Genomic DNA, 26,785 nt, shown 5'->3' on the forward strand with positions numbered 1-26,785 from the left:
CATGTGTGTGTGTGTTCATGTGTGAGTGTGTTCATGTGTGTGTGTGTGTGTGTTCATGTGTGTGTGTTCATGTGTGTGTGTTCATGTGTGTGTGTGTGTTCATGTGTGTGTGTGTGTGTGTGTGTGTGTGTGTGTGTGTGTGTGTGTGTGTGTGTTCATGTGTGTGTGTGTGTGTTCATGTGTGTGTGTGTGTGTGTGTGTGTGTGTGTGTGTGTGATAGCTGTATTTAGAGAGGGACCTTCCTATGGGTGATGATCATTGGGACTGTCCAGTGTCCAGTCAGGTAAATGTATCACCACATCATAATGAACATCAAGTCTCTGTGGTTCAAACAGACTATAACAAAGATGAACATTGTTGTGGTAAATCCTGTTCAAAGTGAACTGCCTGTTGTTTAAATCAGGTCAAACAAATCATTAAAGAACATAAATAGACAATACAAGTACATGTTGGCTTAAAGCTGTTTTCATCTCTTATAGGATACTTCACAGAGACATCCCACTGTCATTGACACACTGTATGATCCTGAGGTGAGGATACTTTTCAAATCACTTTTCACAACCTTTGACTTTCTAACAAGAATGTCTATTTGAACATAGATATCCCTACATATTAAAGTACACTGTGGTAACAGTCAGTGACACATTCAATATCTCAAATGTTACACTTATTCCAACAAACACAACACAAGCCTTTTTAAAACATGTTTTTGTTGATGTATTGAAATGTGCTTGTTGAAGCCAGAATGGAGTCAATGTGTGAGTAATAACTGAGTGTTTACCCAGGTATGTTCGATGACTTATCATATGATACATGTTTCTCCATTGCAGCCAGCCAGGCACATCTGTATGGATTCATCTATTTCATACAACCACACCATCCCAAACAGGTAAGTTCTTTTTTTTTTAAAGAAAATATGCTCTGGAGACTGAGAGTCTATCAAAGTGAATATTGTCAAGTAAAGAGACACTGATAACTATAGTAATAACATCATATATAACAAAGTGTCTTCAGATAACATTTGTCCTTACACATATTCCTGCCCGGGCTTTTGTAGATATTAAGATGCTTCTCTGTGTATTATGTTGCAGTGGAGCTTACAGACCAGTACTAGCAGAGAGTGGAGAATACTTGTATTGTCCTCCTCAACGCTGGCTCAATAACTTACACGTAAGTTACAAAGTCAAACAGCTTTTGACTTTGCAGTTGCTGCATCAGCATTTATTTTCATACTGCTAAGTACCCTAAATGAATGAACTGACTTTTCTGTTCAGGGCATCTGCAAAGAGACACATCAGCTACTGAGACACAGGCAATGACCACATTACACATATTGTATCAGAGAGATAAACATGTTTCTCTTAGTTTAGTAGCTAGATCCCTTTTTTAAAAAATACAACCGCTCAACGCTCTTCATTTAGAAAAGTTGATTGTATCATTTTTACAGCAACATTTTTTGTACTTCTGCTACCATAAGAAATACAAAGTAGTCAATATTAAATTGTAATAAGCAGGAGTGTGAAGTTGAAAAAATGTATTCAGTTTTTTTTGTCTTTTGGTCGAGCATGGAAACAATGAAAGGTAAATGTTTTTCTTTTATTGTCTCTTTCACAGCATGAAGCTGTTGTTTTGCTTCACCATCCCTGTGCTCCTCTCCATGAGCGTCTACTTCTGTCTGTCCTGGCTCGATCCTGTCTGCCACACTACATCATCACAGCACATAAACAGCTCAATAAGCACACAGTGAGTCCAAACCTTTGTTCCTCTGGTGTCCTGTAAACACTCGGACCTCAGACTTTTATAAGAAGTGACTTAACAACAGTCAATAACTTATGGACTTATTTAGTGTTGACAAAGCAAGATAAAGCCGGTGTTATTACAAATTTAAGGGTTTAACAATCTCTGTAAGTGTGAAAAATACCTAAACATGACTTCTTTTTAGAGCAGATGAAATGTAGACTGACTTTTGTCGTTGTTAGCGTTGTTAGTGTAAAAATCTGCACATTTGATTTCATAAACAGAAATAGGTTTTCTTTATGTATGCAGTTGAGTTGTCTTGCCAGAATTATATAACAAATGACTTAAAAATATAATTTACACATTTTTTGTCTCTTTTTCTCTTGTGTATAATTAATTTAACTTGTCTCCTGTGTTCAGCCAATAGCCTTGGTGTCCTGGGGTCACACCTTGGAGCTGTCCACCATGGCCACTTCACATGTCTGTGATTGGTTGGAAAAAACAACATCTAGGAGAAATAAGTTTGTTGATGTGAGCAGAAAGTATAACCTGTTGTTAACGTCTTCAGCTGAGACACACAGACGGGGACTCGAGGAAGAGCCAGCTAAACTGAAGGTTTGTTGACTTCACGGTTTTACTTTCTGATCGCAGTAAAAACAACACAGCTGATTTATTTGAGTGTTCCTGTTTATGACTCTTAGTAGATGTTATTATAAATTCACAGGAGTCTCTGAGGCAATGCTGCGAACGGACCATTTCCTCTCTGCCCAATGGAACCATAGAAGAAGGGGAAGGGTCACAGAAGAAGAGAGAGAGCTTAAAGATATTAAGAGACAAAGGGACACACAGGCACGTCAGAGCTAGCATCAGAGGGAAACAAAAGAACAATAAAGAAAACACTACACATGAATTCAGGTCTAACCGAACCAGCAGACCCCCCCTCAACAGGACAGAGGACGCCCATAACAACAACGATGGCACACTTGAATCATCAGCCATGTCACGGTGGGAGAACAGGACTCCCTCATATGCTCTTGGTCTAAACAAAGCTCCTTCACATCTTAAGATCCAAAATATAAATCAGAGCCTAACACGCAGGCCTTCTCTTCTTCTGGAGTCCAATGTGGCTGAAACTGCACTCAAAACTGATTCTGAAAAAAACAGGCTACCCAAAGCAGTTCAACAGAACAGTCATAAAAACATCAGCCTGAGAAGACCAAAACCCTTAGCTAGGTTTGATTTACAAAGGCCTACTGCCTGGATTGAATCCCTGGTCATCAAGTCAAAAGAAGGTACAGACTCTGTGAAACATGTGAAACATGTTATGACAGGGTCCAAAGAGAAACACTCAGCAGACAGTTTGATAAAAGTTCATGAAGTTTTTAAAGAGAGAGAGTCGGAGCAGCAGCAAACACACAGACACACACACTCACACAACAAAGATGAGAAGACTGGCTTTGCGAGTAAGGGGTTGCCAAGGACCCCCAGGACTGAGGAGGCGCTGTGGGCAGCAGCAGCACTCGGCTTCCTCCTGGTTCTCCTCACCCTGTCAGTGCTTCACACACGCCTCTACCGTCACTGGAGGACATCACCCAGTCTGTACTGGCATGACCCAAAGCAGGACTATGACAGTGTAGCAGGTAGGTGAATCTCACAGGGTTCAGGCACCATGTGTGCATCCTCTGAACCTCCAACAACTCTACCTTTAGGATCATGTTAAGATCCTCCCGGGTTTATTCTGTGCACCCTAATATCAGTATTTAGAGATTATGCTCTTTAACACACAAGAAACCATGAACATAGTCGTAGATTAGAAAGTGACTTCATTTGTATTCTAATATAATTGAACAATTATTTTGTTATCACCTGTTTGTGTATGTTTCCTCTAGATGTGATCCACAGGAGGATACGACTTGCAAAGAGGAGGCAGAAAAGGGGCAGGAGACAGGAGTGTGTTCTTCTGCCGAGCTCCTCCAGTTCAGAAGAACTTGTATAGATAAACAAGGAAACCTTCCTAACAAGTCTCCCAACAAGTGGGAGAAGTAAAGAGTGGAGTTTGGCAACAACCTGTAAGTAGTCCAAACTACTGCCCAAAAGCAAGAATAGAGAATCAAAAGGAACATTTGACCCCTATAAACATCCCTATGAGTACTATGCAAGAGTCCAAAGACAAGTCCTAAGATTGTATTAAGGTCACAATTTGTCAATGACATATTTTACTTTCCTTTGGAAATGTGATTTTGCTTTTACCTGCAAAGTTTGAGGATGTAAATATGCAAGTTGCTGTTCTAAGCAACACTAATGTTTTTTGGTTATTTGTATCCCCATGAGCTTCAGCTTGAAGCTCTCCTGTCTGTTTACATTGTTTATCACAATATACACATTACACACCATATATCTAATCTACAATAACTACAAAGGTAACACAAGGGCTCTTTAGGTGATTTAAAAAAACTTATTTTCTTGTATAATGTATTTGGGCATTGCTCTGTTTTGTTACTGAATGTTGAGGTGATGTGGTTTTTAATATAGGTACAATAAAACAACCTCCAACAGCATGCCTCATTGTGGATGATTGAATACGATCATCTATTTTTACTTTCATGCATTTTTCTGACATTTGATCTCCCACGAGAGCAACACTTGCCTCTTTATTCTGGACCAGATGCATTTTTTAATGCTTCTTTTTAGAATAAACTAAAGTGACCCATTTCTGTACATGCTCTGAAAAGTCTGTTGTCATTCAACAGAAGGAATGTGATAAGTGGCATTTGGGAGGGGTTTTTGAAGAGGCTCAAGAAAAGGGTTTACAGCGACAATAAATTCCTTGACAGAAGTTTTCAATGTGGAGTCTGCTGTTTGAAGTAATTGCTTTGGGTGTTGGGATTTCTTCTCATGGACAAGTCCGCACCTGACCTGTTATAGACTGATAATTAAATTTTTTTAAGGCTTCTTCTATCAAAATTGTAGTAAAAAAACCCTTATATATTGATATTTCTTTAAATATACTGACAATGCAAGAAGAGTGGCAAAGATATGCTCTGTAGAAGATTTCTACACAGTGGTATCCGCTGAAATCAATATTGGCTGTTTTCTTAGTCTAGCACAAACTAATCAAGATCATTTACAACTGCATATATAGTTGTCAACAGTGACCTAAATAACAACTCTATTAACTAGATTTATTGTTGAGAACTTGCAAGAGAAACATAAAGCTGATGTAGCATTATTGATCAGTCTGCTTAAGAAGAATCAACTAAACCAAGAACAGTAATCAGATTTAGGGTTTATAAGTTTACAAATACTACAAATTGTCTTGATGTCTTTGGTGCTTTACAGTAAAATTAGACAGAATTGATCAACAGAAGGCAAAGTAAGCAGAAGTACTCCCACTGTCTCGTTGGCTATTGAAACACAATACAATGATGTTCATTTTGTTCAGACATGTGCAGTATGTTAGTAAGAAGTTTTCTCAATGTGGCACAGTGTTGAGTACAGAAATAACAATCCTGAAAAAGTGTCAATGTAATGCAGTAAAATGTCTTAATAATGTTTCATAATAATGTCAAATTAAATTCAGGATGAATGAGAGTCTTGATCCTGGTGGGGGGCAACCGGGACCTTATTGATGACTTACCTTTTAGGGTATTCAAATTATTGCCCAATAATAGGGATTGTCAAGTAAAACTTGTATTTTACTGAATAAAACGTTGAAATATTATTGGGAAAAAAAATTCCATTTTTAGAGATTTATTATCACAAAAAAAATCAATCTGGGGAATCTTTATTTTTCTAGTAATCATTTGTTAATAATATATTAAAGATGATAATTTCAGCAAGATGAACATTTGACTGATACTGTCTTATAAAGATATTAAGTTTTACACTTTTCCCTAAAGAGTGGGAACTCTGCAAAAGAGCCAGGACAACAACTTGTTTTACTATTTTATTACAAATGTACAGATTATGAGTTTCCATTACGATTGACCTCTAAGTTATTGTTTTCTCTACTTTTATATAATCTTTTTTAAAAAATGTGTTGAGGTTGTGGGTTTTGAAGGGGGATAGAATGTGCTGAAACGGTGACATGATAAAGGTGTAGAAAGTGCGTCAAACATGAACCCACGGAAGCTTTCACATTTTCTCTGGAGGCACCCTAAGGTCATTTACATTTTAGAACTTCCTCTGAAACTGTATGTTGTATTAAAACAAAGACTGCTTCAGACCTGTTCTGACCCATTCCAAATCAAACCATCAAATCCTACTTCACCCAGCTGCTGTAGTGCAACTTATGAGCACACTTGAGTAATCACATAGATCAAACATTTCTCATTTTTCACTCCCTCTGGATTCTGCTAGGATCCTTAATAAGTACAATCTTACAACACAAGGAGGTAATGCCACAGTATACTCACAAGATTTTAAATAAATACAAATACATATAGACGTGGGAGTCAATCGAAGGTTTGGTCAATAGACACCCAAAGCCTACTTCAGCCAAAACAGAAACAATGATCTTGCAGATAAAACCCTAAAGAATACAAAATAACATGAAAATATGAGTTTGTATAAATTGCTCTATTCCATAAACTGCGGCAATCATGATTTAAGGGACAATCTTTTCTCCTGCCCCGTCTTAATGCAGCATACCACTGGAACTGATTTACACAGATGATGATGTTGATTTGATATTCAACAAGAATACATTTCCATAGTTTTCTGTCTTTTAAGGAAACAGAAAAGATATTAAACCTTACCTATGGAGAAACATGTACCACACTGAGGAACAATGACAGTCATTGACCTGACGTAATGGAAAAAAAAAAAGAGATGGAAAGGAAAAACAAAAGAGGAAGTACGTGCACAGAGAAGTGCTGAAAGTTGTTGAGCATCAGTCTAAGAGTTTGTCTTAAAGGCAGTCATACAAGTAAAACAGTTTTTTAGATGCACTGAGGGAAAGTTCATGCAAGTAAATTTCATCTACAGTGAACACTTGACTACAGAGCATGATTTACAACAGACCATTGCAAAATAACTAATGAAGCCACAAACACTTTGAGAAACCATCGTCCAATCAATGGAGACGGTGAGAGGTCAAATCAGAAGTAGGGGAGCGTTGCTAGATGCCATGAGCTTCCTTTTTTAACAGGTGTGACAAAAATTGTTCAGCACAGCAAAACAACATTTGAAGCATAAAAATGCCGAGTGAGCATCTTCAGGAAAAAAAAATGGTATGCTTTGTCCCCATTGGCAGAGTTCAAACACAGCTAGAAACTAGAAGAAACAACTAGTATCTCTCTAAGAACCAGGTCAGAAGGCAATGACAGACAAGATCTTGATTGTGCTTTCCAGAGAGTCCAAGTCTAAATGTATCCATCACAGACGTTATCAAGTACCCTTAAGGCAGCAAAATCCAATTCAATTTGGGAGTATCTTCTCCAGTGTAACATAGACATTTATGTACAGTATCAACTTTATGGTGTTTCCATACTTCAGCAGAATTCAACATGTAAAAAAAAAATTGTATAGCATGACAAGGGAGGATAAACACCATAAGCAAACTGGACAAAATTTATTGTGTTGCTCAGCAAAAATAAATAACAGACTGATTCTGAGATGATTCCACTGGTTCAATTAAATGAGGCAATTTATAAAATAAATCCAAAATGACAGCTGAGGATATATGAAAACAAAAGGTTTTGATCAAGGTCCTGTAAAAATGCACCAAGGGGTTATAGTATGAAGGGAAATCAAAACCAAACAACAAATCTGCTCTTCCATCCTTTCTTTGTTCTTTGGCAACTGTACAACCTCTTTGGCACACGACATATCACAACTGTCACTCAGAAAAGTAGTGCATGAGAATTTGTAAGGACCATTCACAGGTTGTAACTTTATGTGTATATGCGTGCAAGTTTACTTTAATCCCAGTAAGAGGCTTTGCACATGCTCACCATCTTTCTCTCTATTTCTGCAAATGAGATTCATATTAGAGACAATAAAATAATCATACAGGAAGAGATGAATCAAAATGACATTCTGTAAAACTATTGATACAAATAAACAACAATACATCTCAATAACTCCAGTGTAAGTGTTTGTGTAAATCATACATTTTCTCCCCAGAGGTGCAGACCAAACTAATCTGCTTATTCAAAAGTAAAAAAAAACAAACGTAAAGAAAAGAGAGGAACGAAGATAAAACATAACAGATCATGCAGGTTACCAACAATAACACTGGGTCATCGGATGACGTGTCAGAGAAAAGCTTATGTTCCAGCATATGTTTAAGGTGTTGAGTTCAGAGGATGGATCACAGACTCTGCACTGCACACTCTTCATGTCTCATTGTTGGTGAGAGAGAGAGAGAGAGAGAGAGGGAGAGGGGAGTGAGAGAGAAGAGAGAGAGAGAGAGAGAGAGAGAGAGAGAGAGAGAGAGGAAAGCAGAGTATGAACATGTCCTTACTCCTCAGTGGACAGAGGGACGGAGAAGGTGTGAGTATGTCATGGCTGGTCCAACTGTTCCTCTTTCATACCATACATTCATTCCTTTCTCAATAGTTCTGGTTAACAGGGAGGGGGAAGGCTGACCAGTGACAGCTGAGAATAAATAAAGCGGCCACATATTAGAATCCAGTTCACTTTATATCAACATTGTATTTATATTCCATGAATGCTTATCACAGTTTAAGCGGATTATTAAACACATTTGATTCCAACAGTTTATGGTTGCAGCGAGCCATAGTCTCATGTTGGATCCTTCCATTTATCCTTTCCTACTTTCACTTCTACACTTGTGAATTTGACCTTTTCCTCTTGTCTATGGTGTTCTAAAATATCAACCTACTTGCCTTCCATCGGATTCCTTCTCCATTCATCTTCCTATCTTTCCATGCTTCATTGGGTCATCCTTTCATTCTCTCCATCTTCCTGGTCCAATCTATAATGCCATAATATCACAGATCTTTCCTTATCTTAAACGCCTCCCTTCCCACATACTCATGCATTGATCCATTCTCTCGCTCTCTTCTCCATCTGTCCATCCCTTTGGGAGAGATAGTGTTGTCTGCATCACTGTTTCTTCTCACGAGTGGTGATGGTGACCAGTTGCTTGGCTGCCTTGGCGATGTCGTAGGCGCACTGGATGACCTGCTGAGTTAGAAGTTGGTAGTCTACTGCAGGCGCCCCGGGCTCTGAGGGAGCTGCCTTACGGCATTCCAACTGTAACCGTGAGGCACTGGAAGCCAAGAGGCGGAGGGAGCAGTGGACTGCATCCAGTGCTGGGCGCTACGGAGAAACAAAGTGATTCAAAGGCTGAAGTCAGACGGCAGCTTGTGACAAATAAGATCAAGAACATGAGCGCACAAAGAGAGGGAAAGGGACAAAAGGAACTTACTTTGGGGAAGAGTGAGGCCATCTCTGTGACTGCAGAGTGAATCTTCTCAGAACATGGGACAAAGCTAAAGAAAAAGGTGCACACATGATTATTTAGGTAATCAGGCTGTTTGTTACAAATTGATGTTTAGGACTAATCTTTACAGACTATGTATAATAAGTGAACTTGCATAAACTAACTGAACCATCTTTGAGTCTGAGCTGTGACACACCATGTAAGCTTTCACCCGGTGCAGCTGTTAATGAGGGGGTCAAAATGTGTTTCTGTGACTTTTCACTGTGTGATCCAATGGAGATAAACACTTGATACAATAAGGAGTATAGTTTTAAGGCTAAGGCAGCAAATGTTTATTGTCACTGTTTCATATTTGGGGTGTCTAACCTGTCGTGCTGGAACTCCTGAGCAGCCCTCAGCAGCTCCTGGATGTTCTTGGTGACCTGCTCAGTCTTAAGTATGACATCCTCTGTGCAGGGCAGGGTGGGATCTGGCTCCCCAACCTCTCGACCTCCTCCCTCCTCAGACTCCCCACGACCTTCCTCCTCACTGCTGCGGCCCATACTGACATGGAAAACACGATAGTTTTATCAACAACTCTGACAAACAAAGACATCTGACAGTTAAAGGGGGCATGTATCAGTGGAGGGCTTCTGCAATTTAACACTGCAAGTCATTCAAATGATTTCCAGAAAACTGAACATAGAGTGTACAGTGACTAGCAGTGGGTCTTACCTTAGTGTTTGTTCGTACATTTGTGTGTTGTCATAGTCACTGTCAGTGCCACTGCCATGCTTTTCCAGTTTAGGGACCTGTGGAAGAAAACAAATATCATTTAAAGAGAAAATAAATACTCCCACAAACACAAGAAGGACCATACCTAAACATTAAGGAATTATTTGTATTATTCTTTTTTCAAAAGTGTTCAAGGTTTAACAACATATCTCAATGACTGGGTGAGGGATCATGAAGGTCATAAAATATGTATTTTGTTAAGTGTAAACTTTAAACTGTAAGGACTTGCCATGTATCTCCCAATCTCTGTAGATCCAGATAGATGCTGGCCTCCAAAAGCTGTTTGACTCCCGGTACCCCCCCTCCTTACCTGTGAATGGAGGAGAAGACAAGGGCAGAAAGAGGAAAGCAACGTGGAGAAATAGAGATAAGATAGGAAAGAGAGGAAAGAGAGGTGTGTGGAAAATAAAATATTAGGAGAACAAGGTAGACAAAGTATGAATAAAAAGTGCAGACACTGGTGTTTTTATAAAAAAGGGAAAACAAAACAGGTCGGTTAGAGCTGCTCCAAAACAGCTCTGCAGCTCACTCATCACCCCATCAGCACTACGTCTTTATTAGCTGCCAACACTAAAATATATATTCACTTGTCAACTAAACTAGCTGCTAATAAACATTTTACAATCACTACAAAAACATTAACACTAATGTTGATCTCCAATAAAACAATGAATATTAAGCAGCAGTGAGGCATAGTTGCACGTGAGAGAATCCTACAAGTGATCCAAAAGCAAAAAATGCAATGACAGACAGAATGCTTACATACAAAGGATGCACTGCTGCACTTCAGCGAGCAACGAACAGACAGGTGAAAGGACAGACAGAAAGAAAAACAAACAAACAGGTAAATCTTGTGGAAGGGAATGGTGAACTGGACTTCATAGTGTTCTCTGTAAATAGGCTGCTGCTCACACAGTGTGTGTATGTGTGTGTGACATACAGTATGTGTACTTAAACATAGAGGTGGTTATAGAAACTACTAAGTAATAAAGCTGTCCAGAAGGAGGAGCGCTAACTGGGAGGTCAAGAAGAGTTGAGAATGTGAAGGTTAAAGGGAGCAAGGCGAGGTAGAGTGTGGACGGTATTCCACAGGGCTACCAAACCAGAAAACAAAATCCCCTCTTCCATCTTTCTCCTTAACATCACAATCATGCACTTTTCCTTTATAGTGTGAAAGATCAAAGAGTATGGTCTTATTGTTTCACATTTAAATGGAAATCATGCACAACTGGAACTTGAAAAGAGAAGGATCTGAAAGTGAGGCGTAGGAATGGAAATACTGAAGGGATATAGTGATGAGTACATCACCCATCAAACAGGCAGAAGAGAGCCTCTAGCCACCCAAAAGAAGGTGGGGAGTTAAAGGGGGCAGGGAAGTTCTAACTTACGCTGGGTGTGTTGAGGGGCTGCAGGCGGGCTGCCAGGGAGTCCAGGGCTGGGGTACCCTGGGCCGTGGGGTTCGGGGCCGCCCCTGGCTCATACATGGAGAATGCCTGGCGGTCCCTCCGGTGGTGATAGGAGTGGGGGACAGCCGAAAAGGGCACAGAGAGTACAGGGGGGTCCACTCCTGGTCCAAACCCACCCAGACCCCCTCCATCTATCCCCCCCCTCATCCCAATGCCTTGCAACTGTCCTCCTACCCCTCCTCCTCCACCAGGCACCCCTACCCCATAGCCAGCTGAGCCCCCAGCCTGCTGGCACCCCCGCAGCACGCTGTTCTCAGTCTGCATCCGTGTGATCTATAGAACAGGAAGGGAGCGGGGGAGGATGAGAGGATGGATGAGGGCACATAGGGAGGGGCATTGGGGGGTAAAGGAAGGGGGGTCAACTGAATAGTCAGAGACAAGCATCCACAATCACAGGTTTAGTAAAAGGCTCATACAGATTAAGTCATGGTGGGAATGGGTGATCAAGACACTTTATGTGTTGCATGGCAGGACAGGTTTAGAACGGTGTTGAAGGCCACAGTCCTGCACTTCATTTGTTTTCAGCAATGAGGGGAAATGAGGGCTCAGTTGCGTTAGGGTACTGTTGGCTACCACCTTACTTCACTATAGTATTTGTTGTCTGCAGTGTGTGCTGTTAATGTCCATGTCTCCCTTTTCTTTGACTACCTTATCAAAGTGGCAATAAACAGGTGAATGAGTCACAGGTCAGCCACTAATGAAAACATTAAGCTAATGATGATCAACAAGGCAATGGTGAAAGGCAAATGGGTGTTATTATATTGAATAACTTGCACTCTACAGCTGTTACAGAAGGTAAAAAAACAACTTTCAGCCCTCTCCCCTGCTACATATTTCCTCGACTCTGAGGTTCTGCTTATGGTGACCCCTCTGACCTTTTTGGCCCGATTTGTCCTTTTTCCCCCTCCTTTATATTCCCTACCTCCTTTTGAAGCCGTCGTAGCTCCTCACTCAGATTGTTGTTGACCTTCATCAGCTGCTGTACCTTAGCTTCTGAGGAGGCTAGAGCCTTCTTCACCTCTAAGTATTCCTGCAGTGTGATGGGACCATCTGATAAGTCTGAAGAGTCCATACTCTGGATAGGAAGGACATGAGAGAGTACAGAGACAGACAGAACCATTTTATTTGTGTTGTGTTTTGACTTCAGAATGAATGGTTGATTGTAGATTCACTTAACAGTATTGTGCTGTAAATTCAAAATGTGTTATTTTTGCAGTTTTTAAATGTATAATATGGGGGTAGGGCAGCGTTGAGTTGAATAAAACTACTTGTATCTGTGTGAGAGGAGGATGTTGCCCTGCAGCCTCAAGGTCAGTACAACCTGCTTCTCAATGCATCATCTACACCACTTCCTCCCCCTTATTTCTCAAATGCATTGAGTGCTGATGCATTGATTCTAGTTTCTGAGCATATGTTGCCTTTCTTTTTCTCTCCATCAATGTCCTCTTCTCTTTCCTATGACAACATACAGAGGGTACATCTCAAGTCTCTTAAGTCGCATCCATGTCTACATTACTTGCAGCACTCACTTGCCTCTAAGCCCCTCCCACCAGAGATGCATGGAGAGACGGGAGGAAACAAGTGAAGGAGAGAGGGAACAGGGAAATACGTTTTAAGAGACACTAGACAGCCTTGTCTACACACACATGCACTTGTAAAATACACACGATAACAGTGTTTTGTCTCTGTATGTTACCTGATTACAAGTCTATTTATTATTGATTATCATGTAAACTCTTTATTTTATAAACACAGATACCTTTACAGTGCGTCATAAACTATCTGTCTCTATATTATTTAAATGTATGGAAAATATTGAAATCATAAAAACAATGATCAAACCCTGATACTGATTAAGGATCAGCTGTATATGAACTTTGACAGGATGATTAAAAAGTGTTTCTTACTGACAGACTGCCACTGTTTCAGATTTGAATTATCTTCATTAATAATATTAAAAAGTGAACTTACCATGAAAAAAGAATATTTCTATTACAGCCTAATAATTTAGGAGTTGTTAATGATCTTCTTGATTAACAGAATTAACAAATTAACTGACTTTTTGTTTGATGATGGATCAGAAAACAAACACAAAGAATGGGGAGTGATACACTATCATACTGATTTCATTAAAGTTATGCTCAATATTTCATTCTTAATCCTCATGTCAAACATTTCTTTTAATCCCAGCTCATTACATACCGACTCTTTAGAATCTGATGTTGATCATTTTTATTGAAGTCCGATCCCCTGCATTGTCCAATCAGTGAGTGATATCCAATAACGAGGCATGCCTGTCAGTAAACTAAATTCCATGAAGGGCTCTTGTGTATCCTCATTGCTTCTCAGATTTCCCTGCTCTCTCCTCAAACAGCTTTAACGGGTTTGGAATGCTCCTCAACATGGCGGGTCCGGAGCTACTTCTGGTTTAGCCCGAGGAGCGGGAGACATGATTTAAGAGACTTGAGATGCAGCTATATGCTCTTTCTCTGTCTGAACGATGCCACTGTAACACAACCCAGAATAACTATTGATGTCACTCCTAAGATATTTGGCAGCTCTGACAGCGGCCACTCTCTGCAAAGCATGCTGGGACTCTGTCAAAAAACGGAAACCATGACAACCTTTGCTGGTTGGTGTATTTGCAAAAATGTTCAAGATGACTGTTAAATCAGAGGAACAGAGCTGAATAGTTGAAAACATGTCAGTATGTGCAGAGTTGTTTTTTAGTGCTTTTTTAACGTGTGCATTGGTTTTTAAAGTCGTGTGTGAGTATGTACCATACCTTTGCACGGTTGCTGCGTTGTGTGTTGTTGTTGTTCTGGGTGGTCAGCTCACTGTCTGTATCTTCATCAGAGGCTACACTGTCGTAGTCATGCTGATCATCATCAATTCCCAGATCTAATGGGTCTGGAAAAGGACAAAGTGCTTGTATGTTAAACCTCTCAGTATTCTGGTAAATGGACTTGACGTTGAATAGTGCTCTTCTAGCCTTCTGTCTTCTCAAAGCACTTTTTATATGTCACACTCACCATTTCACACCACATTAACACATTATTGACACAGCTGCTATGTAAAGTGTCCACCGGTATTAACTGTTCATACACACACACAGCTGACTCAGCAACAGGAGCAATTTGGGGTTAAGTGTCTCGCCCAAGGACATGTGACTTCAGGAGCTGCGATTGAACCCCCAACCTTCAGGTTGAGAGGCGACCAGCTCTACCACTGAGGGGACGAAGTGATTCCCCCCAGTCTGTACTGTCTTTGGAGGTAGTGACAGAAGCTTTACAGAGGTGAGACAGTATAAGCAGAGCCAGCGAGGGAGCACAGCACTGTGTGTGCATGCATGTCTGACTGTGTGTTTGTGTAGAGCTCCCGCTGTGCTGGGCTTCCAAAACACAATGTGAATTTACAGAGTTCACCATGGAGATGTATGGTTCATAAAATGACCTTACTATAGCATCAAGATATTAAGGAAACATTCTTTGTTGACCTGCTCTGACAACAACGCAGAAGCCAGTATGTCCTCCTTCTTAGTTTAGATTCTGGTCTGAGAAGGTCTGTTTATGTTTTCAACAGAAAAAGCAGGCGGTTTTAAAGCACCCCCACACAGCCGTGTTGGACGCCCCTCTGCTTGCAAATGGCAAACCAACAGGTGTTTGGATTGATAGAAGCAGGCAAACAAACTGGTTCAGATAGAACTGATTCTACCCGACCTAAAAAGCCTCGGAATTTTTTCTAATAAGCTCCAGGACCAAAAACGTTGTAAAACCAGGATACAAATTGGAGATGCTTTTGAACAATAGAGAGAGGTTAGAATGCAGAAAGATGGAAGAGTGATGCAGAGCTGATTCAATGTTTTTTTTAATTTTTTATGCAGTGTCTGTGGAACTTCACACAGCATTGGTATAAAGGCAAACGATAAAAAATTATCATTAAAGCACGATAAGCGGCCTCTGTTGTTTCATCTGGCACTTCTGCGTTGTCTATTTATGTCATGTCCTGCCTCAGGAAATCCCCGTCCCCCCTCCTGTCCTGACCGCGACAGTGTCTCGCTCTGCGGTTCATGTATGAACAAGCAAAACGGGAGAGTTCCCCGGGCAGTCCTCCTGAAAAGGAGCAGGGACCATTGATGTCTCCTGTACTGCCCCCTTGAATGAGTGACTGAGGCTCAAAATATTACACAGCTATCACAATTACTTCTAGAGGTAAATTCATCAATCAAAAACTTTCCCCTATCTATTTACAATTGAATGAACACATACGCGTTAATATATTTAGTCTCTCACCTGTAGGGCTGCTGAGACCTTTCCCCTGTTGTCTTCTTTTGGCATCACTCAGGATGTCGATGATGAGTGTGGCAAACTCCCTAGCATTGAAACGGGCCAGCTTCTGACGGCCCTGAAGAACAGGTCAGAAGCTAGGACTTAGATTAATAAATACACACATGCACAACTTGATATGCCCATCATATGTTCTGTGGAATAAAGACATGTTGCAGCCAAGAGCCAGTGGTTTACTGCCTGTCTGTTTTGGTCAATGACTATGTGCTGGAGAAAAAAAAAAGTCATTTTGAGAACTCACAACATGCACAAATACACATCCAATGGAGGCCATTAAATGTCAGCTCACACAAATATATCAAAGAAACGTAGACCATGTTATTTCAATAGCATGGTGGCATCCATACAAAAAAATAGAATAAAAACGGCACTCTCCACTGAAGTGAGGAACTACACCTATCTCATAGAGAAGAGTCCTTGAACACATCTCTTTTTTATTTTTTTGACCCTCAAGATTTTGAGTGATTATTTTCTTCTCATTATAAATAAACAGCAGTTCCTGGGCAAGTGGACTGCCAAATTAGAGCATGCAAATATGGCACAGCGGGGTATATACAGTGTCTGTGAGTAATGAATGCTCATATTTTCAACGTTGAGGGAGTTTCTCTCTTATTCTACCCCCAGGAAAGATTACATGCAAGCCACCAGTGATGATTGGAGGTTTGTTAATGTTTACCTGGTTGCGTGTGGCTGAGTATTCAGGATTGACTGGTAGGAAGGGCACTGCACTGCGTTCTGTTACCAGAGTGCTGTGGTTCTGGGTTGTAAGCCACACTAGAGAAACAAATGTGAAACAAAAGACCAGTCTTTGTGTGAGTTCAATCAACAAACGCATACATAGACATAAAAAAAAGAAGCACAGAAAGAACCATTTGGTAGATCCTAAACCTAACCTCTAGCATACAATACACCTATATGATGTGTGAGGTTGACTGTGAACAAGAGTACATGGGTGTTTGGATCTGTGCCTGTGACCCTGTTTACATTTGGTAAATGACATGCCTACTAGGCGGAGGCGGCATTAGACTTTCACTTTGTGTGTCATTTTGTTGTAATTGTTTTAAATAATAATAAGATAGCCTATGGCTAAGGCTAGAACTGAATCAGTCTCTTAACAAACAATGACATCTCGTTTCTTGAGACCCCTGTCTGTGTTAATAGAAACAACTGCAGCACTTGTGACCGAGGAGCAACACTAATAGTTTAGTATGGCTAAAGTTAGCAATTGCTAGCTAATGCTTGTTAATTGCATTAGATCACAATTAATCAACGATCCGTTTAGATCACTCCCCATCAATCGGATCACATGAGAGCTGCACATCATTGCAAAATGTATCATCATGGTGTAAAAAATGTACTGCTGCGATTTTATTTGTTTTGTGTGTATTTGTTAAAATAAAACAAGCCATGAAGTTGGTATGTGTGTTAAAGTTGGTTACAGATGTGTGCTGTCAGTCATTTCCCCGTTCACTGCACATCTGCCCTTCACATGTTTTAAGGAGCGGGTTTTTCCTGCATTGTAATTGACAGATTTGTGAGAATAGCTGTGTGAGAATTACTCAATGGTATGCTGGATCGCCCTCAGTATTCCAATCAATAAAAATACTGGAGAGCCTTCAGATTGCACCATCATTGTTTAAGATATTCTGTCAAAGACAGAACATATTTTGTTTTCACTTCACCCTGTTCTAGTAATGCACCTTTAAACCTTTAAACATCTACTTTTCTTTGATTTATCTTGTTCCTTCTCAAAGTTCATGAAAATGGTGTCTGGTGAAAATATTTTCATTTAGAATAAAAGAAGGCAAACCACAGAAAGACGTTTTTCTTTAAAGGGACGAACGAGGAAGGAAGGAGGACATCACGCTTACCCGCATCATTTTCTCTGCGATCCACCTCATCATAGACATCCATTGCAAGCTCTTCGAACAGTCGATTGTTGAGCTGTCACACACAAAAACAGATTGACCGAATCTATTAACAGGTTTTTGATTTGATTTGATTTCTGTATTTCGAACATGTAAAAAAACAAAACAAAAACAAACAAATGCTGTAATTAAAAATATATAGAAAACAAATAAAATAAATATACAACATAAGAAAGAAAATTCAATGTCCTTCATTTGCTCTTACATGCGCGAAAAGGAGTAGGAAGAAGTTAGAACTTATCTAGTCCTACCCCTTTTAACTCAATTTAATAGGTATTAATTATACAATAATATACAATATAATATAAAATAATTACTTGTATGCCATTATCTAAAAATCTAATTATTTAATTAATTACACCAATAATGCATCTTCCCATTATCATAACATGCCTAGGTGACATTGAACACATCATTAACAAGAGAGGGAGAAAAAGAGATAACCCCCTGTCAAACAAATTCACAAATATTAAGATTTGAATTGGTAAACATAAAATACTTTTTATACATTTCTGGGTCATGGTTGGTTGAAGAAGTCATTAAAAGGTCACTTCTTGCTTAAGTTTTTGGATTCCATCACTGTGGCTTAACAGATGTCCCTTTAGCAGACTAAGAATAAACAGTTACACCGACCACATTTATGTCTATGTATTTATATATTTTTAGTCTGTTTTAAATCTTCTTCCCTTTGTGTGTGTGTGCTTTTAATCTCTTCATTTAACTCACCGCTTGGAGTTTCTTCTTGGCAGCTTTTGCCAACTCTGAGAGGTCAAGACTAAAAAACACAGAGGACAACAGTCTGTCAACCTCCACAATGTAAAAACGATTACAGAGATGGAGAATGAGATTGGGAAAAAGATTCCGAGTGAAGAGAAGAAAGAGAGGAAAGTAAGTGAGATGGGTGCTTGGCTAGAGAGGGGTGTTATGGAGAGGGAAGGGAAATCCTTAAGGGGGGGGGGGGGCACTGGTTTTCAGATTTAAAAAAAAAAGGGCTCCATGTATTGGTCATAACAAGCACATTACCCATCAGTCAAGCATAACCTAATCTTACTAAATGTTTTTGGCTGTAATGATGTTTTATTCAACAATTATTTTTTAAAACTTTAGGTCAAGGGTTTTACTGCATGATCAGAAAACAACCACACAATATGAACACATCTATAATCATCCCATTTCTTTTGCTCGTAACTTACTGAACAACTCTATTGTCTCATAATAAAATAACATAAGGCCTAATGATCTTCTGTGTAAGCATAAAAGGAAATCCACAACGACTATGGAAATCAGAGACAGGGGGATTGAAATGACAGAACAGATTCTAGAAAAAAGTAGCAAGGAAAAGATACCTCTGAGTTGGGCACTTAGGACGAGCTCTGTCTCCACCAAGCGCAGCAAACAGGAGAGAGCAGAAGATAAGTGAGAAAAAAAGAAGAAACAGACAGAGAGAGGGGTAGAGAGGCCACATCAAAACAGCTTTTATCATCATCAAGAGTCCCCATTCACCAGAACACAAGAGAGTGGAGGAAGATAGCAGATCAACTATGACCCGCTTAAAGGCAAATATAGCAGGTTCTTAACATCAAATAACACAGATATATATATGTATACATATATATATATACACGGCACAGTTGCAATATCTGCCTTTCTGTCTACTGGCAGCATGGCAAAACAACAATTTATTGCAACTAAAATTGAAATGTTCCACCTATGCATGTACTGCAAACCAGCTAAGAGCTATGTAATTAACAATGCAAAGGCATCAACAAGTATCATATCAGAGGTTGCTACTGAGCAGGAAACATTTTAAAATAGTTTGACTAATATTTGATACTTCATCATATTTCTTTAAGCCAGAGCTGTGCCAGGCTGAGGCAGTGCATCTTGGTACAGGCACTACTGGTATCCATGGTGTGATGACAACTGCTCGACTTTCAATTATTTAATTATTCATTTCAGGAGGGATTGTTATAAACCAGAAACCAGCAGTAGCCTTAGCGAATATTTCCAAGTTGTAAACACATACAAGTTTCTCTATACTCTGAAGTTTGTGAATCACAGCATCCATTACACTGGACACGGACGCTTAACTCTTTCAGTGTCTCTGAAAACATTTTATGTAGCTTTATTATTCTTTTATCTGCAGGTTTAACAGGTTGTCAGTTAATTACAAGAGCAATTGAGTCCATCTGGAAACTTGTGCTCCAGAAAGCAAAAGGAAAAAGGAAAGCAAAATAAATCCACCTGACCACATACTCTTATCCGACATTTCTTAATGCCTTCTAGATGGTACTATGTTGACCTTCTGAGGAGAACAAACAAAGGAATACAAGTTAAGAGTATCTATCAGGCTGTTGAATGCTGACAGCTGTAATTGATTTATTGGCAGTTCTTGTACACTTGAGTAAACTGTAAAGCGTCTCTAATTATTTATTTACTGATACATTTATCTATCATCTGGTTTCCCATCTGGCAATTTGTGCTCATGCTGATCTGTTGTCACTGATATGAGAATACGATTGTCTGAAAGCTGCTGTGAATGCATATGAAGTTGTTTTTACTGATGGAAGTTGGTAGGCTGCGAGACAGAATTGCCTTTTCAGAATAAATAAAGATGTCTGAAATGAAGTTTACTTTACAAGTGGTGTGGTGTCAAAAGGGTTGTGTCCCCCAGTGATGTGAAAATTCTAAAAAATAACACTTACAATACAGAAACATGTATTACAGTTGTTTAAAGTAGCTTGAAGTAAAACTGTGGTAGCTTGGATTTGTATGACATAAATTCATAAATGTTTCCCTCTGTCAAGGTTTTCTTCCCTTTCTCTACGATATTTAACATCTTAAGGAAGGGCAAACAAACAAGTTAGTTATATGAAATAATAATAATTAAAAAAAAACAATTAAAAGAGAGAGAAGAAGAGTTAAAGGAGAAAGAAAAGAGAACAAGAGAAAAAAAAAAAAAAAACCTAGGTAGTGCTCCCCTTAGTGGCTGTCATTCCTATTGTCATGATCCCAAAGTTTCAGTTAATTTCCTTCCTACCATAATATGTTGACCATTTAGACCATCTCTTTTCAGATAGTTTTGAGTTCCCCCTCGTTTTATAAGTTAAACTTTCCATCTGATATATTTGTTGAGTTGTTTCTCTCCATTTATATATCAAGGGGCATGTTTTTGAAGCCAATTTCTTGTTATTTGTTTCAGTGCTGCTATACGCAGAATTCTTAACAAATATTGATCATTTTCATTACATATTTTGTCCACTGTTTTACCTAACAATATGAAGTCTATATTCAAGTGAATGGCGTCACTGAAAATGGTTTTGATTTCCCTCTGAATATTGTTTCCAGAACACTTTTAATAATGGACAGGACCAAAAAATGTGACGAAAGTGTGCATAAGATTCGCCACATTCCCTCCAGCAGTTTGGCAATATTTTATTATTATTATATCTAGCTTGTTGCACTGGTGTTATAAAATAACGTGATTGTATTTTCCATGCATATTCTCTCCAGTAAGGAGATATAGTGGTTGAGTGTACATTCCGATTCATTTGCTTCCAGGTATCCTCAGATATGTGTGTGTTAAGTTCTTCCTCCCATCTTAGCTTTGCCCATGTATCTTCAAAATTTTGACCATTGTCTAAAATGTTATACACAGTTGAAATTTGATGTGGTACTTTAACCTTACTAAAGTTCATTACTAAAAATTGCGTGGATGGAGATCACTGTTTGTCTTCCTCCCTATTTCACTGTTCTGAATGTAACTTCTCAGTTGTAAATATCGGAAGAAGTGGGAGTGTGGTAAATCATAATGTGTCCTTAGAGATTCAAATGGTATAATTCCGTTTTCATCTAAAAATTGTCCAAATATGGTCAGTCCCTTTTGTGCCCTCTCAGTACAATTAAGTCCTCTTTCACTTTGCATTTTTTTAAATTATGTGCCAAATCTTTAAAGTGTTTCTTATTACTGCATTGCTGATTACTTGGGTCCTACTTTTAGTCTTTGTACAGAAGGGTATTGTTTTTATTGAAACATGGCACATGTGTTTTTCTATAGATCTCCACCTTGCTTCAGACTTATCATTTAGCCAGGTGCTTATTAATTGTATTTGAGCTGCATAGTAATAGTGCTTTATGTTAGGGACAGTGAGTCCCCCTTTTTCTTTAGACATTTTCAACATCTGCATTTTAACTCTTGGTTTTTTCTCATCCCACACAAATTTACTTCTCATTTTTTCCCAGTTTTTAAAAACATTTGCACTAATGTACAGTGGTACTGTCTGAAACAGAAATAGGAAGCGAGGGAGTACATTCATTCTAATGGTCTCTATTCTGCTATTCATTGATAAAACAACTGTTCTCCACCTATTCAGATCCTGCCTAATTTGTGCCTCTAGGCGATTGAAGTTTATGATATAATAAGTTAATATTCTTTGGAATCACAGTTCCCAAGTATTTAATACTGTCCACGTCCCATTTCCAAAGGTAGCTACTTTTAATTTCTCTGCTGACTGGCGCACCTATAACCATTGCTTCACACTTCTGCATATTTAGCTTGTATCCTGATGCTGAGCTATAATTATTAATGATAATAAATAATGATTTGTGCTGGTAGTGATTTTCCTAGGTTTGTGATATACTGGGCCACATTATCTGCATATAAGGCCAGTTTGTGGCATTCCTCTGATATTTTCACACCTTCGATTTTGTCTGTCACTCTAATATATGCTGCCAGAGGTTCAATACAAATTGCGAAAATTAATGGAGATAGTGGGTCTCCTTGTCTCATTCCTCATTTTAACTCAAAACAGTCTGACAGTGTCCCGTTTGCTTTGACCTGTGCTCTTGTTGTTCTGTACATGGCTTGAAGCCATTTGATAAAGGTGTCATGGAAACCAAATTTTATACAAACTTCTATTATAAAGGGCCATGACACCCTATCGAATGCTTTTCCTGCGTCCAGGGTGAGGATCAATATTTGTACATTAATTTTTTGTGAGTAGTCTATTATGTTCAAAGTACGTCTTACATTATCAGATAAATGTCTATTTGGGATAAAGCCCGTTTGGTCCGGATCTATGATGTGCGGGATCATTTTTGATAATCTATCTGCTAGGATAGTGCTTAACATCTTCTGATCAACATTTAATAAGGTAATCGGCCTATAATATCCACAGTCAGAGGGATCCTTGCCTTCTTTGTGTATGACTGTAATTAGAGAGTTGCACCAGGTATTTGCCCACTGACTATGATCTAGTGCCCAATTAAAAGTTCTTTCTAAGATCGGTGCTAGTTCTTTTTCAAATTCTTTATAAAATTCGGCTGTGAAGCCGTCACTCCCTGGACTTTTACCCTTTTTCTGTTTCTTAATCGCTACCTTAATCTCATCTAATGTAATTGGCAGAGTCAAGTCTTCATTTTGTTTCTCTGTTATCTGTGGTAGTTTTATTCCAGACAGATATTCTTTGATTTTGTTTTGAGGAAGCAGGTTGTCGTCAGGACTATATAAATATTTATAATATTTTGAAAATTCTTGTACTATTTCTTGCTTACCTTTTATGTTAATATTCTTAGTTTGGTCTTTGATAGAAACTATGTTTGATTTCATCTGTTGTTTTTTCAATTTGTAGGCCAGGAGTTTCATTGCTTTTGCCCCATTATCAAAATATTGTTGTTTAGTGAATATCAGTGATTTCTCTACCTTTTCATTTAGTAATTGATCTAGTTTATTCCTCAGTTCATTCAAAGAGAGCAGGTCGGAATGGTTTCCTTTGGCCTTGTGTTGTAATTCCAAAGTTTTAATTGATCTTTCTAATTCTTTAACTCCTTTTTCCCTCTCTCTCTTCTTCTATGAAGCATAAGATATAATTTCCCCTCTCAATACTGCTTTTCCTCCCTCCCACAGTGTCACTGGTTCAATTTCTTCTGTATCATTGATTTCTAAATAGTTTTGAATTATTGTTCTTATTTTAATCTTAAAGTCTTTCATTTGTAACAAGGAATTATTTAGTCTCCAAAGGTTACGGCCAGTTTCCAGGTCAAGATTACATTTCATTGTTATTGGAGCGTGATCAGACAGTGTGATTAGATTTATATTGCATTCTACTACAGTTGATACATGGTTCTTAAACATAAAGAAATAGTCCAATCGTGAATATTTACGATACGCTTTCGAAAAAAAAGTGTAGTCTTTTTCTTTCGGGTGAAGAGCTCTCCAAACATCTATCAATTCTAACTCCTTAGTTACTCCTCTCATAATTTTAGCAGCTTGATTTGAGCTATGCTGTCTATCGCTTTGTGTGTCCATATTTGGGTCCATAATCAAATTTAGATCGCCCGCAGTGATTGTTATCCCTTGACTTTCTGAAACTATTAATTCTACTACCTTTTTAATTAAGTCTGGATCTTCTTCGGGGGGGGTTATAGACATTCATGAATGAGACCATTACCTCATCGATCTTTCCGACTACCATTACATATCTACCTTCCTTGTCTGTTATCAACTTTTCCAGCTTAAAGGCTATTAGAGGCATTATTAGTATAGCAACTCCTCTTCTTAAGGACTTATATGATGAGTGGTATATCTGGCCCTTTGTAAGTTTCTTCAGTTTTTCATGTTCTAATTTCAATTGGTGCGTTTCCTGAAGGAAGATTATATCTCCTGCTTCTTTTTTGAGTTGTTGTAGTAACTTTTTACGCTTAATTGGGTTTTTAATACCATTCACATTATATGAGATTATTTTTATTGTGTTCATAATTTTAAGGGGTTAACTTAAAGGATAATATACCCTTTGATTTATCTTCCATGTTTTTAAGGGGTCTTTGGTCATCCTGTTTTTCAAGTATCTAACATTATGGTTGACAGTCGAGTGAATAAGTGAACATCTTAAAAGTGACAAACCAAAAAACATATCAACACATGACTTCCAAGGGTGGCATTCACAAAATGAGTGTCTAGTGGGTAAAGATTCACTGTGTTTAAATATGAATCTGGGGCTTCTATTCGAAACTACCCCCATAAACTTAAAAAAAAGAAAAGAAAAAAAGAGCATTATCAACTTTCGATAGACGAGATGCATCAGACAATGCTGTGAGTCCTGCCCCCTCAACTTTTTATACTAAGGTGAGCTACTCTTCGAATTTGTTTCATTAGGAGTTACCTTGTGCACTTTTGCACCTCACAAATCAAAACCTTTAGTTGAGGTGTGATCAATCAAGCACACAAAAGTATCTAAATTATTGAAGGTTACTGTGAAGCTTACATCACAATTTAGCATTTAGAGCAATCATTGATAGAAATACCTCTGTCAATGATGCATGATTCCTTGAAAGGCTTATTTTGTGTGAAGTTACACATTATGGCGCCACCCTCTGGTCAGAATACTTAACTGCATCAGAATCAAATTGTTATCTATCCAGTTTGAAGGTCCCATATTATGCTTTTTCTGGTTTTATATGCTCTTTAGTGTGTTTTCCAAGTGTCCTGTGTATGTTTAGGCACATCTATGTGCAAAAATTCAAAGTCTGCAGAAACGCAGCTTCTCCTACGTCCTCGTGTTAGCTGTAGCATTAGCTGCATGTAACGCTCGGTTCTAGCCCCCCTCGATAAAAATGTGTCAGTCCGACGTCATTGTCAGTGTGAGATCACTGATCTAAGCCCATTGGCTCGTTGTGGCAAGCCCTGCAGCTCATGTTTTAATTTCCGAGAAGCGTGCTGAGCAACTGACCAATAACGACAGAGCGGATCAGCAGACCAATCAGAGCAGACTTGGCCCACGTGGGGTCTAACAGTGTGGGCTCAGCAGAGTGTCGCTGACGGACTCAGAGCGTAGAGGGAGCAAGGAGGAGCAGTACATGAAAACAGACACTTTTTTAGAACTTTAGCTATTGTGAACGTACAAAAGTAGATACATAGATGAAATATACGAACCCCAAAAAGGGCAGAATATGGGCTCTTTAAAACTGAATTTCAAGGATTTTTGTTAATTCTTATGCAGAAATTGATGGCTTTTCTATAGAATTTTCTGAAGTATATTAATGCTTTGAACCGACTTGTTTCATTGTTTTTAGATGTAACTTCTGTAGTTTTGCATCAGCGACAAATATGTAAATGTATTCATAAAATAAATTCAAGTAATGTTCTCTGGTTATTCATCAACAATAATAACAAAAGTGCTGACATCACATCTGGCAGCTGCTGTAACTGAAAACACTAAACCCATCAAACTGTAACTGAAACACAGCTGTGTCATTAGCTGTCTGCCACAAAAAAGCTTCTTACATTACTTTTAGAGCACGTTTGAAGAACGGAAAATGAGCAAAAACAGCAAGGATAGCTCACTGCTGACTTCAAAATAAATAGGTGAAGTTTGAGCTGAACTACAACTAACATCCTCACGGATAATTCAATTCTTGTTGTTCAACTTTTCAGGTGAGAGAAATATGGAAAATTCCATCTGTGATTAATGAATCCATACCAGGTACAGACAGTGAAATAAAGTACGGCCAGTCTGGCAGGTTGACTCACTATAGTTCATGTATACCAACACAGATACTTCATGCAATCAAACCATGCCATGCAAGGCAGCTAAACCCACTTCAGCATAAACAAAATGTCAAGGTTCATACCTGTCTGCCATTTGAGGAATGATATAATGGCCATTTTTGTGATCTGGAGAGAAGAAAGGGAAGAAAAACAGACTTTATAACTGGATAAAAGCTACCACAGTATGCAATTATAATAACCACCACAGTGTTGCCCAAATAATGACGCTGTACCTAAGGCGGGAGAGGTCAGGCACAAGGGTGGGTGGAGGGGTGTCCTACTTTCCTTCCATTCTCTTATTTACAAACAGTCTGCAGATATACTTGGGTGGCCATAAATATACCCGGGCGGCCCACCAGAGAATAGTCTACATGTGGAAAACACTCTACTTCGCTTTAGGGTATGCAACTTGCAAAGAAACTAATGCAGCAGGTTACCTGGTCGGCGTCCACACAGGTAGAATGCGAGTCTGTCTGTCAGTTCATACTGGCACTCTACAAGCCTTTCTGCTAGCTCTATATGGCCCGCCTGCCTAAACACAGACACAAAAGAAAAACTGTTAAACTTTAATATTTGTT

The 26,785-nt window shown here is 38.9% G+C and overlaps 2 protein-coding genes across 5 annotated transcripts in view; one reads left to right on the top strand and one right to left on the bottom strand.

Moving 5' to 3' along the window:
• Nucleotides 1–4,295, top strand: part of tp53i13 (tumor protein p53 inducible protein 13) — a 6,702-nt gene extending 2,407 nt beyond the window's left edge. The window contains exons 2-9 of the mRNA XM_061045828.1: nucleotides 221–283; nucleotides 480–530; nucleotides 831–889; nucleotides 1,092–1,170; nucleotides 1,615–1,743; nucleotides 2,158–2,352; nucleotides 2,462–3,377; nucleotides 3,627–4,295. Coding sequence (XP_060901811.1) covers nucleotides 221–283; nucleotides 480–530; nucleotides 831–889; nucleotides 1,092–1,170; nucleotides 1,615–1,743; nucleotides 2,158–2,352; nucleotides 2,462–3,377; nucleotides 3,627–3,733 — 1,599 coding nt within the window. The 3' untranslated portion in view covers nucleotides 3,734–4,295. The remainder of the gene's footprint in view (nucleotides 1–220; nucleotides 284–479; nucleotides 531–830; nucleotides 890–1,091; nucleotides 1,171–1,614; nucleotides 1,744–2,157; nucleotides 2,353–2,461; nucleotides 3,378–3,626) is intronic.
• A 2,999-nt stretch (nucleotides 4,296–7,294) lies between these two features.
• git1 (G protein-coupled receptor kinase interacting ArfGAP 1) overlaps nucleotides 7,295–26,785 on the bottom strand; it is a 31,173-nt gene continuing 11,682 nt past the window's right edge. Inside the window, exons 7-21 of one of the 4 annotated variants that reach the window (XM_061045823.1) lie at nucleotides 26,645–26,739; nucleotides 26,291–26,333; nucleotides 19,009–19,035; nucleotides 18,389–18,437; nucleotides 17,606–17,678; nucleotides 16,411–16,508; nucleotides 15,681–15,792; nucleotides 14,174–14,298; nucleotides 12,311–12,463; nucleotides 11,311–11,661; nucleotides 10,152–10,232; nucleotides 9,881–9,939; nucleotides 9,515–9,691; nucleotides 9,134–9,197; nucleotides 7,295–9,024 (exon numbers count right to left, since the gene is read on the bottom strand). In XM_061045823.1, coding sequence (XP_060901806.1) covers nucleotides 8,809–9,024; nucleotides 9,134–9,197; nucleotides 9,515–9,691; nucleotides 9,881–9,939; nucleotides 10,152–10,232; nucleotides 11,311–11,661; nucleotides 12,311–12,463; nucleotides 14,174–14,298; nucleotides 15,681–15,792; nucleotides 16,411–16,508; nucleotides 17,606–17,678; nucleotides 18,389–18,437; nucleotides 19,009–19,035; nucleotides 26,291–26,333; nucleotides 26,645–26,739 — 1,723 coding nt within the window. In that variant the 3' untranslated portion in view covers nucleotides 7,295–8,808. Of the gene's footprint in view, nucleotides 9,025–9,133; nucleotides 9,198–9,514; nucleotides 9,692–9,862; nucleotides 9,940–10,151; nucleotides 10,233–11,310; nucleotides 11,662–12,310; nucleotides 12,464–14,173; nucleotides 14,299–15,680; nucleotides 15,793–16,410; nucleotides 16,509–17,605; nucleotides 17,679–18,388; nucleotides 18,438–19,008; nucleotides 19,036–26,290; nucleotides 26,334–26,644; nucleotides 26,740–26,785 lie in introns of all 4 variants that reach the window. The other 3 variants (XM_061045822.1, XM_061045824.1, XM_061045825.1) reach the window with 3 other exon arrangements.

This window comes from Labrus mixtus, chromosome 9, assembly GCF_963584025.1.
Source record: "Labrus mixtus chromosome 9, fLabMix1.1, whole genome shotgun sequence".
NCBI classification, from domain to species: Eukaryota; Metazoa; Chordata; class Actinopteri; order Labriformes; family Labridae; genus Labrus; species Labrus mixtus.